Here is a 16,290-nt window from a genome sequence, read left to right as displayed (position 1 = left end):
AGGATTTTTGGATATTACATTGTTAATGGGGTGAAAAGGGGGATGAATTTTTAAAATCAGTATACCTATATCTCAAAAACTTAACAGTTTAAAGACATGAAAATTGGTATTTGGAATCTCCTTCAAAAATACACACATTTTTTTGTTTTCAAAAAAAATCCACTTAATGGGCGGGGTGAAAAGAATTGTACAAGGGGGTGAATTTTAAAAATTAATATAAAATTAATATACAGTGGAACCTCGATTTTCCGTTTTTGGAGGGACCACGGAAAAAAACGTACAACACGAGAAAACGGAAAATGCGGGAACGAATGAACCATCAACAATTTGGCTAAACATTACAAAAATGAAATATGTATACTTATAATCTTACAAACGCTCCTAAACCAAACCAGACTACAGCCCCAATGGGCCTTCCGACTACCAAGCGACCGCCCTCGATCCGAAGGCCTGCAGATTACGAGGTGACGCATGGTCAGTGTGACGAATCCTCTCTGCCGTTATTCCTGGCTCTCTAGTCTGGGGTCACCATCTCACCATTAAATAACTCCTCAATTAAAGGTAGGCCCTAATCGTAGAATGAGTGAACCTGGAACCAGCCCTCATATCCAGGGAAAAATGCCTGGCCTGGCCGGTAATCGAACCCGGGCCCTCCGGGTGAGAGGCAGGCAAGTTAGACCGTGGGGCTGGCTTCAAACATTAATTACCAGTACGCGACTCAAAAATCTCAAAGCTTTACGTTTAGTTTTGCCGGGGAAACTTCGTCAGCTTCCTCTGAAAACATCAGATTCCTTTGAAAACTTCTTTCAGTTCAGCAACTTTGATCAGCCAAACTCTTTGAAAAATCTAATACCTGTAACGCCAAGCCAAACAACAATCGACCACAAGTAGTTTTTAATTCTGTAATCTAATAAAATAAAGCACATTAGATACAAAAGCGCTCAACACGATGGTGAAATCCTTTTTTTTTTTTTAATTATCTTCCATTGTAATTTGGTCACCGGTGTACTGTTCCTAGTCAGTTTATGGAAATCTTGTACCGCGTAAATTAGGCCTACATTGACTTTTAAAGCTTACGTTGAACTCGAAAATATGGTTTCGAATGTAAGTATCAATCCTCAAGTTCAAGAATGCATTACATATATTCAATTCGGCCCGTCACCAAATACGGTAGAGACAATACCCGACACTCGGCGAGACATCGAGGGACAGCTATTAGAGCTCTCTCTAGCGGATTGACCTGAGAACTACTGATTCTGTCATAAGAGCACGTGTATCTGTGTGTGAAGTTTTTGGTGTTAGTTATGCGTTTTCAGTGAGTTGACATAATTAAATAGTAGCGTGTGTCATTCCTTAATATCTCCTCTCAACATGAGGGGAAAGGTATGTGCTGTGTTTGGCTGCAGTAACTATGAAGTAGAGAAGAATGCGCGGTCTTTCTTCACTTTCCCTCGTGACAAGAAAATGTAAGTAATATTGTGTTTGCATATATATTCTTCCAGTGACAAAGAGATTTTGATAGTACTTCATAATCTTCTGACCTGCTCGACCCATATTTTAACTGGCTTAAAATATAATATGCATATTTTATTGTATAGTGCAGCAGTTAACCTTCAATACCAATGTGTTGTCGTAGGTGTGATCTAGAGGTGTACAAACTCCGCATTTAACTTGCCCATGGTTGCCTAGAGAGCAGGCAAGCAAGCTAGCCGCACGTAAACAACAGTACAGGCAGGCTGCTGCACTCCTGGCCAGGTCAAGCTCAGCCCAACTTGGGCAGGCCTCAGGTTAGCTTGCTTGCTTGCTTTCTTCTTCCTGCTGCGTTAATTTATGTTTGCTCGTTCATTGTGCTGATGTGAGACTCGCGTGAATGCAGACAGGAAAGGGGTTGTTACATGCCAGAATTTATATAGGATTCGTCAACACAAATATTATTTTATCTGGTTATTTAGTATTATGTTAATCATTACAAAGTTTATTTCGTAATTCAGACGTCTTATGTAACTAATTAACAAATAATATTTATTTCTGTCAAAAATAGTTACTTAATAAAACGTACGTTCCTTGAACAAAAATATTTGAATATTTAAATAAACACAATGAAAGTTGATGGAAATATGACCATAAATATAATGTATTATTTATAATTCGAGAAAATTAGAAGCAAAGATATACATAATGCAGGCACAGGTCATAAATATCTTTAAAATATTAATTTTATCGATAACTTTTTGAAATACATTTAATAATTTAGAAACACCTTCCCCACAAAACCAAAAGAAATAATTACAAAACTAATCAGTTTAGAAGTGTAATTTTACCCACTTGCTCTCTTACTTTGTGGTCGCCTCATATTGTGCATACTGCATACCACTATTTAATACATGGACACATGATAATGTGTGTATTACTATGAGGTCATTAAGTCTTTGCTTATCAAGACGGGAACGTTTTTCGCTGATTAAATTTCCGGAGCAGCTGAAGACCCTCTCGCTGGAGGCACTCGTAGCGGGTATGTTAAGAACTCTTTTCGCTACACAAGCAAGTCGGGGCAGCCTGTGCGCAGTATATTTTCATCACTAATAAACCCTTTTTGCAAGTACCTACTGACCTCATCATGTATTATTGGCGAATTTTCTGCCCAATCGTCAAATTTCGCTTTCTTACGTTGCACTGAATTTTCTTCATTTGAAGAAGATGTGACTTCTTGTCTATTTTGATTGGGTAGCTGCTCTGAAAATATATATGCCCAAATATTTAATGCTAATGTTAGAATATTAAAAATATCCAATTTTCATAGCTATAATAATAATAATAATAATAATAATAATAATAATAATAATAATAATAATAATAATGAAGAAATAACCACAGAATCTTACCTTCAGCACACATTTGTCGAGCTGCCTCAAAAACAGACATTTGTTCTACTGCATTTAGTTTCTTTAATGTGCGATATTTAGGCACCAAAAGTGTTGCAATTTTGTGCTCCAGGAAGACACCACCGGTTTGTTTCAAAAGCTTCAAGTACTGAAAATTCATTTAGTATGAAAACATTTTTATATTGATATATCAGGAGACTCGTATTAAAATTTAAAAGAAATGAAATATTACCTGTTCTTCGTCATCCTGTGGAGTACAATGGGCTTTTAAGGCATAAAACCACGGAAGGACCAGATGTAAAGTCGGCTCCTCATCACCCTCAAGATCAATTGTGGCTTCCTTAAATGGCTTAAGAAATGTTATAAGCAGGCCAGTAATGTCCTGATCATAACCGAGCATTTTATCAGAGGCACCCTCCTTCTCTAAAACAGTTCTCACAGCATCTATCTGGGAGTGAACTGATTGCAGCATGTCAAAATAACTGTTCCACCGAGTAGATACATACGGTTTCAAAGATGATTGTAACCTCACACATAGGCCTCTTCTCTTAAAGTACGAAACCAGAGATTTCACTGAATGGATAAGAGCTAGCACATTGGGAACACTTTATTTCAAAAAGAGTTCGCTCAGAACATGCTTCAAGACCGTATTAATAATATGAGCCATGCATGGAAGACGTTTGTATATGCTGAGGGCCTTAACAATATTGCTTCCCTGGTCTGTTACAAATGTAATTTTGCAAATATCTTCATGAGAAACGCCATGTCCTTCCAAAAGATCTTCCAATTCACTGCGAATATTTTCACCAGTTTTTGGACAGTCAGGGAAGGCCGAACACATTAATACATACTTATTGAGAGACCAATCTGCATTTATATAGTGCATTGTGACAGACATATAGTGCACACCCTTGTAATTAACTGTCCACAGGTCAGTGGTACTCGCACAGATACCAGATTTAATAGCATGTACTATGTCGGGAAGCATTTTACTGCGCACTTTGTCCGCGAAAGTTTGTACCTTCCTAGCAACTGTGACTTGAGAGGGTATAATATTTTTAATATCCACTGAGCCATACTTTTTGCCCATTTCTATCAGCGTTTGCCCTAAATTTAAAAATCCTTCGCTCTCAATAGTTGTAAACGGTCTCAAGTCCTTGGCGCACTTTTCCACGCACTTGTCAGTCACCAAGTCCTTGTCCTCTTTCAAAATATTTTTAGACTGTGGAACATTTGGGTCAAATTTGCAGACATGTCGCAACATACTTGAGGTCCCTGAATGGGTGCTGAGTAGCTTTTGGCAAAAATTGCATTGCGAGTAACCTACTGGCTTATTTGATACCTGTTCATAAACACATGAAATTTTTTCCCATGCTAGACTTGAGCCCTGTTTTGTTGATAGAATAAATTCACCACTTTTTTAAATTTGTCTTCGATTTCCTTTACGGTTGACTTGTTCATTTTCCTGCTGGTTGCACCTCGAACTACAACAGAGCTGCACTCGACGGAATACGTAGCTACACTAACATATAACGGCACATTCACGTCGCATCGATAGCAAACTTCACGTGCACTCTTGTCAAGTCCGGCAGTCCGAACGGGTCCCAGGCAACCTGTCAGGCTTAGGGAAACCCAGGTTTTGGTTTGCTATGACTAACGCGCTCAGTACGCGTGCACTCTTGCTTCGCTGACGCTCAAGCTAAGCTGCTTTGCTTGTTGCAGAGCAGCTTGGAGCAGGCAAGTCTGAAGTACAATTTGTACACCTTTAGTGTGATCTGTGGGTTTGATTTAATTCAGGAAAATACATATGCATATGAGTGTGGCTGGTTATGTTCCAAGTTACCCCATTTGGAATGCTGTAATGCGTTGTCAGCACTGAAGAAAATATGGGTGATTTAAGAAATGTACCGTACATATTTTGTTGAAACAATATGATGATGCAAATTTGTTTTACTCTAATGTAATGGCATTATGGCAGGTATTGCTTATAGGGAAAGTTTGAATGTTTTGAGGCTAAAATTATAGATTTTCTTTCTGTTAGTAGGCTTCAAGTTAAAAGGAAAATCATCTAGCTCTTAAATGTAAATTCGTTGAATCATGTTTGTAAGGAATATGCCGATATTTTGTTGACAAGAGTTTTAATATGATGATACAATGCTTTTAAATGAGAAAAAAGAAAAATCTAGCCATGAATGTTCAGGCAGGAATTCTAAAGCTAAAAAAGTAATGCATAAATGAAAGATCAAGCCCTTTCACAGCAGTCCATTTCACATCTTGATTACATATCTAATTTCAGTCTTTAAATAATAACCTGTTAAATAATTCTTCATTTATTTATCCAGAATTGCTTTAGCAATTTTGAAGTTAATATCTTAGTAACACTTTCTTTCTGAACGTAATTTATCTATCCATTTTCGTATATACATTTCCATTGATATTTGAGTTCAGTGCGAATTTTCAGGTCAAGCCACTTGGAGCGCCACTTGCAACTTGTCTCCCCTTTTAACAAGGCTAAATCCGGAAGTGTCGCGTATTGTCTGTACTGTATTTGCCGTCACTAATTACAATCAAATTGGAAAGAGAAAAAATATCATTAACACTTCCGAAATTACGATTATTCCTGACCTTTAGCTCAGATGGGAAGCGCGCTCGCTTTAAAAGTCAGTACAAGTGCGAAATGATACCAAGTTTTTAAACGTAATGTGCACCTGTTTTTATAACATTTTAACACAAATACCCAGTCTTATATTAGGACGAAAACAGTAATAGGCAATCCCAAAACCTCCCATGGCTTTATGTATGTAAGGTGCAACATCTGTTCTGGTCTCAGTAACATAATCGTATACGATAATATTAAAACGCTAAATTTGTGTTACTTAAAAAGGAGCAGTTTCGATTCCTGCCTGAATGCCCAGTGACTATACAGTGCCCTGAGGGAAATACCAAAAACCTGTTCGGTGATACACTCCAAAAAAGTAAAAAATAAACATCTAACCCTGGACATAATGTAGACGTTTTGCAAGTACGAATATTTGACAAAACTCGTTCCACCTTGAAATAGAGCTGTCAAAATGCGCTCTGTCTCCTTTCAATTGTTGTGGGCACTCTGTTTTATGATTTCCGAGGATTCTCTAAACAATACCACCCGAATGCAATGCTACGATAATCCCGTATGCAGGTTCACCACCGATCGCTTTTCTAGTACAGTACCTACTTCCTCAAATTACTGCAATGACGGGACGTCAACATCAAGATCCGTAAATATGTCGTAGCCGTCCTTTTATAAGATACAGTTTCATAAAAATTGCATGATCGAGGATTTAGCGTTGATGGGACTGAAATTTCTGGACGGTGGATCCAGGAAATCGTTTCTTCGAGGAACAGATAATGCGGGATTTTTACAACATGATTTAATTAGAATGCCCGCGGGACCACATAATTTGAACGAATAATACGGGAAAACTTAGTTTCCGGGAACGTGTAATCGAGGTTCTACTGTATTAATGTAATATATGTATACTAATATATTAGCAACAACTGATACACTGCAAAAGGTTGACAGAAGGATACTCAGAACAATCATTAATTAAAAACATCAGGTGGGTGGACAATGGAGATTTTTGCCTAATGCAGTAGTTTATAGGGAAAGTGAATCTATAATAGATACGATGAGAGAAAGAAGAATTGCCTTTTTCTATCATCTTTCTAGATTAAATGATAATAGGATAATAAAACAACTATTTAATTAGTTTTGGAAAAGTATAACAAAAAATAATTGGTTTAAAGAAGTTCAGAATGTAATCGAAACAGACTTTCAACTTATTAGGTCGTGTTACATACATGTAGTACATGTTGAATAGATGTTAAGTACACAACCCACAACCTCCCGGATCCCACTGGTGTCCGGCTGGCCATTTTTGTTCTGTACTTAACATCTCTTCAACACGTACTACATGTACGTAACACGACCTAATACGTTGAAAGTCTGTTTCGATTACAATGCGGTCGTGAAAATTCAATATTCAAAGTTCAGAATGATTTAGAAGAGCTGAATATTACGAAGCAAATTGAAAATAGAGAAAAAAAGGATTCTCAAGAACAAACAAATAAGATTGTCATTAAAAACTGTACAACACAAACAATATGTCATATCTGATGAAGAAAGGGCAGCCAGGTCAGCCAGAATGAAAAGGTTTTGGGAAAGGAAGAAGGTGATGCAAGCTATATCTTCAGTTAATTCTTTGTTAACATAAATGTATTTGGGTTTGATTTAAGTGCTCCAATGTGGGCGTAAACTATGTAAATAAATAAATAAATAAATACCGGTATCTCAAACTTAACAAATTACAGACATTTAAAAATAAACAAATGTTGTTGTTTTTTTTTTTTTTTTTTGGAAAATCCTTTTGAGGGGGTAAAAAGGTCTGAAAAAGGGGTTGAATAATTTTTATGAAGGTACTTAGGGAAAAACTGAATATGTTACAGACATGACAATTGGTATTTGGAATCTCCTTTAAGAATAGACACACATGTTCTCTTTTTTTTTTTTTTTATCCACTTACGTGGTTGGGGTTGGGGGGTGACTGATAGTATTTGAATTCTTATTATAGGGATACTTATATCCCAAAAGCTGAAGATGTTACAGAAGTGGAAATAGGTATTTGGTATCTCCATTAATAATAAACACTTTTCTTTTTTTTTTTCAGCTGAGAGAGAACTGTTTCTCACATGTATAGTTCTGTGTTGCATGTTCTGTAGTTAGCTCTGCCAGTAGAATGGTCATCTTAGCCACAAAGAGCAATATCACAAATATGGTTTACAAAGAGGTTCTGGGATAAATGAATCTCAATTTTTCGGTGAGTTTTTATACTTTAGGGTTTTTCAGATAATGTCTTTGTGCAGTACCGAGAAATGATTACTTTTATGAAATTACAAAATGCACGTGAGCAAAGCCATGGGTAACAGCTAATATAAGGTAAAGATAATCAGTGTTGGGAAAAGTACAAAAGAAAATTAACTGCGCTTAACTACAGGTATAATTTTTCAGCAAGTAATCAGTAAAATTACAATTACTGTAGTTCACAGAACACAATTCTTTAGGAAATTGTTGACATTTCTTTTCACATGGGGATGAAATAATAACAAAGTTTTGCAAGAAAAGAGACATTGCTTCATTTTGTCTTTTCTAGCATAGAGACATGAAGTGACTATCATCGCTAAGTGAGACTAAACAAACTTTAAAATAGGGAAATACAAATTCCTTAAACCCTTCACTATCGCATGCTTATTCTGGCTGCATTCTCAACGTAGCATGCGATTATCTAAATCTCACAAAAAGCTTTGCATAAATTAATAAGTGCGTGTCACTATCCATGGCATTATACCCTTAGGCTTGCGAGTGCTGGGGCTCCAAATTTGCCAAACTCTCGATGTGATCTGTATCAATTACTAGAGTGTAACGATTGCTAAAATGAAATGATTACAATTCTATTTCAAGAGTCCGACTCCTTGGCTGAATGGTCAGCATTGAGACCTTTGTTTCAGAGGATCCCGCGTTCGATTCATACCCAAGTTTGGGATTTTAATTGTCTCGTGACACGTACTACCACAGACATGATTCAGTATTACCAACATAGGGGCTACATATCCCCATTATTGTCAGTCAAGTAGTGTCGTCGAGAACAGACAGAGGTTGGAGAAGGACACAAACAAAACATGACAAGTCAGATAAACAACAGGTTTACACAGCATATTTACCTTAAATTTAAATTACACTAAAATTCCTTCTCCATGTGAAAAACATGCAAGGGCATCCCAAGAAAATACACAGGTGGGGAGAAACTAAGGGTTGGCTACCGTAAAGGATCAATTCTACAACCAACCACACCCAATGACACTCGCCAATAATTTTTAAAATTCTAATTTAATGACCCTAAATTTAATTATTTCAAATAATTAAAATCAAAAGAATTAAAATACAAATAATTAACTGGAATAAAATATGAAATATTCTAAACTGAGAAGCCCACAATGACAGTTTATGCCGCAGCATGTACTTTTTTTAAAAAATTTGAGAAATTAATAATTAAGTGGGTATTTAAGAAAACACAAAATCAGAATTTACAATCACTTTCTGTATATAACCACAAAACCTTTTCTCTTACTGAAATATTGGTACCATTTATTTTACTACCATGGAGTCTAAAAATATATTATAATAAATCGTAAGCCTCCATAAAATTGAATTCAATTACCCATAAGTTGCCAGTAATAATATTTCATAAACGTCACAAATATTTCACAGTTAAATCTGTGTAGCCTACATGGTTTTACACTGTCTTTATAATCAGAACAATTCTTTTGAGATTTGAATTCCATACTACGCAGCTTGAAAATTTGGTCAGAAGTAAATTCCCCGAAAAATGTCGTAAAATGATCAAGAATCCACATCACAGTAAAACAGCTTCATCAAAACCAAAGCACATCTCGCATAACAATCAAATTAAAATTCAAAGGATCTACATTACATTCAAAGTTTACATTATAACAGTTGACACAAGGCACAAGACCCAAGACACAGACACATCCAAACACCAACTTAGCACACTGGGGCGAAATGCTGGCAACCAGGAATGTGTTAGCTGGAAAATTTATAATGTGCAATAACAATCCAACTATATTGGTATTATAAATTTACTCATTCGGAACAAATATTTCAGGTATCCTATGATAATCAATATCTTTATCATCTGATAGCCACGCAGGCATCAAATTTTGGAAATGAGATAGAGGGTGGTATGAATAAAAATGAGAATATAGTATGTACTCAACTTTTCTGAGTATATACTCCACTTCATAAGAATAAAGTTCTTGAGAATGTACTCACTAGCTGAGTATATACTCATGTTATGGAGATGGTGTAGTATATACTCGCCTTCCTAAGAGTCTGAGAGTAGTTTCTCATATGTGCTATGAATAAAAGGGAGTACCTTCTCAGATTGATGAGTATATACTCACTTTGTTTTGAGTATGGCTGATAGTTGTCTTAAGCTTGAGTATATACCAATTTTTAGCTTCTGAGGAGAAATAACATGGCTGAGTTTATTAATAACGTGGTGCCTCGTGGAAAAATGTACAAGGAGAGAAGTGAACATGTGGACTCTAATAATTTTAAAAGTCTACATCGTTTTTCAAAAGTTAATGTGGACTGGTTAAACCTATACTTATTTGGACCGGAGAAACTGGAAACAAGAGGTGGTGCTGTTAAAAACATAGTAAAATTAAAAGCATTTTTAAGATTGGTAGGTGACCCAGGATTCCAGTGTGGCATAGGAGAAGATCTTGGAATCCATCAAACAACTGTGTCTAAAAATCTTGTTAAGGTTATGGACCACATCGTGGCTAAAGCTGCAGTGTGGATAAAATTTCCTGAAACAGATATGGAATTTGAAGTTGCGAAACAAGAGTGGCAGGAAAAGTACTACTTTCCAGCAGCGGTAGGTGCTCTTGACTGCACTCATGTTGGAATTAATAAGCCTACACATTATGGTGATGAATATATAAACAGGAAAGGTTATGCAAGTATTACTGTACAGGCAACGTGCAATGCTAAGGAAGTTTTTACCAGTGTCGATGCATCATGGCCTGGATCTGTGCGTGATTCACGAGTTTGGAGAAATTCAGCTGTCCAGACAACAGTAAGTCCAAATAGGGTAAATGCATTACTGTTAGTGTATAGTGGCTATGGTATTGCACCCTAGCTTATGACACCGTTCAGAAATTCACAAACACCTCAAGAAATTGCTTATAACAGGTGCATTATACCAAAGAAAGATTTGTGATCGATGTTTTGGGCAACTAAAACGTTTCCCAATTCTTCAGCACAAAGTACGCCTACCTTTAAATAAAGTGCCAAAGCTGATCATTTGTTGCTGTGTGTTGCACAATATTGCCAAGTACTTACAGGATGAGGACCCTGAATTGCAGCCATTAGGTGGCAATGTAAGGTTAGAAGATGGAAATGAGGATGACATGGCAGCTGTTGCAAATATCAGGAGGAATGGTGAAGCTAGGCAAAATGAATTGGCAGAGATAATATGTCAAGGTGTTTGAGTTGCAGCAAGTACCAGTGTCACTCTGTTTATTGTTCACTAAAAAAGATCAAAAATGTATGCAAAACAATTTATTTTTAAATATACGAGGGCTATTTTTTTTTATTTTTTTTTTCAAGGTCCGATCGGTCGTGACAGTCAAACGCCCGCGAATATATGATGAACCGCTGCGCAGATGTGTTGCGCAACGTCTCTGAAATGACCGTTATGCGCCTCACCTCAGTCCCGTCAGTAGTGAACGTGCAGCACGCTCGTAAACATGGCTACAACGATCGCTTCGCCCGCCAAGTGTGAAGTGCGCGGTGTAATTCGATTTCTTCAGGCTGAGGGGTGCAATGCAGCCGAAATTCATCGCCGAATAAGTCATGTGTATGGTGAAACGTGCATGAGCGACAGCAAAGTGCGACAATGGTGCAGGAACTTTACAGCAGGGCGTGCAGTCGTCCATGATGCAGGCGGCCAGGGAAGGAAGCGTGTCAACCGATGATCTTGTTCAGCGTGTGGATCAGGCAATTCGAGAAAATCGTCGGTTCACAATTTCTGTGTTGAGTGCTTCGTTTCCTGAAATTTCCAGGTCAGCTCTCTACACAATTGTGAGTGAGACACTTCAGTACCGCAAACTTTGTGCGAGATGGGTTCCGAAGATGCTGTCTGACCGTCACAAAACACAGCGAATGGGCGCCGCTTTAGCGTTTCTCCAGCGCTACCATGATGAAGGACCGGATTTTTTGAACAAAATTGTCACAGGGGACGAGACATGGGTTCATTTTGAAATGGAAGAAACAAAAGAGCAATCCAAACAGTGGATGCATTCGCACTCCCCGAGTAAGCCAAAGAAATTCAAGCGAACATTCTCCAACAGAAAGTGTATGGCTACTGTGATCTGGGACCGGAAAGGAGTTCTGTTGGTGGAATTCATGGAACGTGGTTCCACCATCACTGCAGCCGCATACTGTGCGACTATTCAACGTCTACGACGGGCAATTCAGAATAAGCGGAGAGGGATGTTGTCATCAGGCATTGTCCTCCTCCATGACAATGCTCGGCTGCACACTGCAGCTGCCACCACGAACCTCCTGCAGCGTTTCCAGTGGGACGTTTTCGATCACCCAGCATACAGTCCAGACCTGGCTCCATCAGATTTTCACTTCTTTGCTCACATGAAACGCTGGCTAGGAGGACAGCGGTTTGACACTGACGAGGCGCTGCAGACCGGCGTACAAAGATGGTTACAGGCGCAGGCGGCGACGTTCTATCAAGAGGGCATTGACAAGTTGGTACCACGCAACGACAAATGTCTCAATCTGCGAGGCGACTATGTTGAAAAATAGCTGTGATGTATCAGTAAGTGTTACTAACAGAAAAGTGTCAAATTTGTACTGCTGTTTCATTTCGTGACCAATCGGACCTTGAAAAAAAAATAGCCCTCGTATATATACTCTACTCTCATTCTTTCATCTCTGATTTTAACTTCTTTTCTGTGAGTTCCAACACTCTTATCTGTTTTAGCAGCACCAAGCGCTGCAGGTCTGTATTATTTAGAGTTCTGGTTTTGTCATTTTCATAGTCATCCAAAACACTTCTTTTTAGTTTAGGGGTGGCTACATTTGGAGAGTTGACGATTTCTACAGGACTCCCTCCTTCTCCTTCCTCTTCCAATACTACAAATTCCACTACAGGTGGAGGAATGTGTTGTGGCTGAACTTCAGGAAGCCCTACTCCAACCACAGTTGCTCCTACGAAAAAAAAAAAAAAAAAAGTTTTAATTCACTAATTCAGTTTTCTACAGACAATTGAATTAAACGGAGCTAAAATCCCAGGCCCAGGATTCAAACCCAGTACTCTGAACCAAATGCCTAGGTGCTATTTGGTTCTTATAAAGCAATAAATAGAAATATCTTAACCTTAAAGTTTGTAGTGTTGGCACACAAAATACTGAACTTTCTACAACCTCTATAAACCTGTTCAAGAAAATAATCGTGAATATACTTTAGGAACATACCTGGAATTCGTGTCAATGTTGGATTAGTGTCCCTATCCAACAGCTCGTGGATATTCTCCCAGTCCTTCAGCACTATCCTTTTATTCTCCATTTGGTTTAGGTCGCACTTTTGTTTCACCCTCATTTTCATATTTATCCTTTTCGTAATGGTGCCATCTCAACTTTCTTGCCGCACATGGCTATCAATTTCATTTGAATTGCCTCCAACGATTTGGATTTTTCTTTCTGAACCGCCGGCAGTTGGGACTTACTAAAAAATACCACATGTTCCCGCAATATATTCGCATATGTTATCGGATGAACACTTTCCATATCGACGAACTTGACGAACAAACAATCAGCGCAAACTACAAACTAAACCAGGTCCAGCTGAGGTTATGTTGCAATTGGAACCAAACAAGATAACAGTTGACAGTCGTACACAACTTGAGTGTCTACTCAGTTTCAAACGATCCACATGGCGGTGTGCTTGATTATCTACTCCATCAGATGAGAATCTTTTTATTCTTACCAAATGGAGTACATACTACTTGGGCTGAGAATATACTCCTACTAAATGCTCATGCTCATGAGTGTATAATTTGAGTAAGTACTCACGTTTTATTCATACCGCCCGTGTCTCATAGTGCATTGGCATGCCGGTGGCTTCAAGTAGCCTACGCAGTGGCCTCCACGGTATGCACTAGCCATGCGTCTTGGTGGGTGTGCTATTTACCAACTGATGAGCCCAACTTAGCACACTGGGGCAAAACGCTGGTAACCAGGAATGAGTTTGCTGGTAAATTTATAATGTCCAATAACAGATGACTGTAAAGCAGATGACCCTTAAGACGCCAGCGAAACATCACTGATTGTAATTTATAGCATTGGCAGCATGCTGACATGCATTGCTGTGGACACAAGCACACTTTGTGACAATTTTTGCAGTCAAAGCACCTTCTTTGGACAAGAGTTGAATCATGTGATGTTATAATTGTTTGGATTAATCTATTATACATGAATGTTAACCATTGTCAATATTTTGGTAGTATTGTAACTAGTAACGCAAAGTCCTCTGCTGAAATCACTAACAGAATCTAAAAAGGAACACAATTTTATCACCCAGGAAAAAGTGGATCAATCAAGCTAAGCAGGATCTGGAGGAAAGAGGGGTGGATTAGCACCAAGTTGAGAAGGAAGAAATGTACTGGGGATAACCAAATACCTTGAAGTACAAAGAGAACCTTTAATCAGGTGTATTTCATGCCAGCAACTACATATGCCCTTGAAACCTGTGCAATCAACAGTAGAGACAGTAGCAGACTTCAAGCTGCAGAAATGAAGTTCCTGAGGTCAGTGCTACAGAAAAGAAGAGATAAGATCCAGAATGAAGAAGTCCACCATAACACACAAGTAAAGCAGTCGCTAAAGGAAAATATAAGAACATCAACACTCAAATGGTATGGCCATGTAAAAAGGATGGATCAAATGAGAACAGCAAGAAAATTGCTGGAAAAGGAATTGGAAGGCAAAAGACCTAGAGGCAGACCAAGGAAACAGTGGATCAGTCAAGTAAAACAGGACCTGGAAGGAAGAGGAGTGGAATGGCACCAAGTTGAAAAGAAAAAATGTACCTGGATAGACAAAGATGGAGGGCATTCTTGTACCGCACTTGGGCAACTGGAGATGGTTAAAGGATAAGGATGATAATGATGCTTTAACTGTTTCATCTACTGATTGGACGCATGTCTCGGACTGATCATGTTTCGTGCTGTTACTACAAAACTCAAGCCACACAGTGTTGCTGTCCCATCAGCTATTTTCAGTAGTACTCTGTCTTATGCTCTGAACAACAAGTAAAATGTAAAAATGTAGCATCAAAGCTGTGCTGCTTCTCCTGTTCACAGTACACCCTACTGCCTATGCCTCTTCTCAAACATTTGTTCACATTTTTCTCTTAAAAGGGAAGGGCGCGTTCCAGGGAATCACGCATCTTACATAAATATTGCACACATGTTAAATGAGTGAAGAATAACTCTACGGCCAAAACATTTCTTTTGGAAATTAATTTGTGACCTACAGAAAGCATTAAAGTTCATATGTTTGAATTGGCACACTTGGCTACGCAGAACTGCAGCGCATGCTGGATTCACTCATAGAGGAACCACACCACTGATCTTTACTATTCCTTTAGTACCATAAACTGGGGTTATTTTGCACCTTAGGGGTAATTGCATAGCACATTCCAAAGATGATGTAGTAGCATTATGAGAAATAATTTAATTCCTGTGTTGATTGTGGGTCAATAAATGCAATAGAATAAGATTTTTATAGTGAAAATAAAGGTTAATCAGTATAACAAGGGACATTGCACATGAAAGCAAGTTACTCCTTATAGCTTCTGCAAAAATGATGCTCATGGTAGAAATGTTAAAAGCACAAAGTGATTCTACACCAACCACACCTAACGAAGCGAGGATAAGAACTTAATATCACATGTTCCATATTTTCCTTCCAACGCAAAAATAACTTTGGCTATATTACCATTATACAAACAACCACTAGTCCCATACAACGATTATAAGCGTATGTCAACGTGGCCTTAAATCAGCTCTTGGACAGTGCGAGTTGCGGGTAGTGTATGGAGTAGCGGCCAACATAGCCGAATGCACTAATTCAAATATACGAACTTAATGCTTTCTGTAGGTCGCACAAGTTCATTTCCAAAAGAAGTATTTTAGCCATTGTGTTATTCTTGGGTCATTTAACGTGTGTGCAAAATTTAGGTAAAATCTGTGACTCCCCGGTACACGCCCTTCCCTTGTTAATAGTTTGGAAAGTAGTATCTTGTGGTTTCTCCTTACATTACACGGACATCATCTTGCATTCATGTTGTCAGCCCAGTGCACAAGAGGAAGCTGGGGCAGAGCCTGGGTGACAAGGACAGCCTGTCGGACTCCACACAGCTGGGTGACGGTCGGCGTTCGGGGGTGCTGTCTTTCCTGAGAGGCAGTTCCACCAGGTATGACACATGATATTTTCATCAATTTCATGTGCATAACTTGCCTATGTTGCATTCTATGTAGCTAGTTGCTTTAACACACTCAGTATCAGTCCATTATTGTGTGCCTCATGCAGGAAACTAGACGGTTTCAAGTTCTTTAATGATTAAATTAATATAATTTTATAGAACAATCCTTCCGCAGATTTATCATCACTCATTCCTTCCGTGTAAAGCACATAGGGCAGCAAGCTTCCGCCAATGAGTCCTGTTCAATGCGGCATTCTCAGTATCATCCCACCTGCTGTTAACTGT

At 38.4% G+C, this 16,290-nt stretch overlaps 1 protein-coding gene across 1 annotated transcript in view; it reads left to right on the top strand.

Annotated features, from left to right (window-relative positions):
• Window positions 1–16,290, top strand: part of fab1 (fab1 kinase) — a 296,509-nt gene that overhangs the window by 217,500 nt on the left and 62,719 nt on the right. The window contains exon 27 of the mRNA XM_067159454.2: window positions 15,874–15,996. Coding sequence (XP_067015555.2) covers window positions 15,874–15,996 — 123 coding nt within the window. The remainder of the gene's footprint in view (window positions 1–15,873; window positions 15,997–16,290) is intronic.

This window comes from Anabrus simplex, chromosome 1 (genome assembly GCF_040414725.1).
Source record: "Anabrus simplex isolate iqAnaSimp1 chromosome 1, ASM4041472v1, whole genome shotgun sequence".
Lineage (NCBI taxonomy): Eukaryota > Metazoa > Arthropoda > Insecta > Orthoptera > Tettigoniidae > Anabrus > Anabrus simplex.
This window is presented reverse-complemented; position numbering and strand designations above follow the sequence as displayed.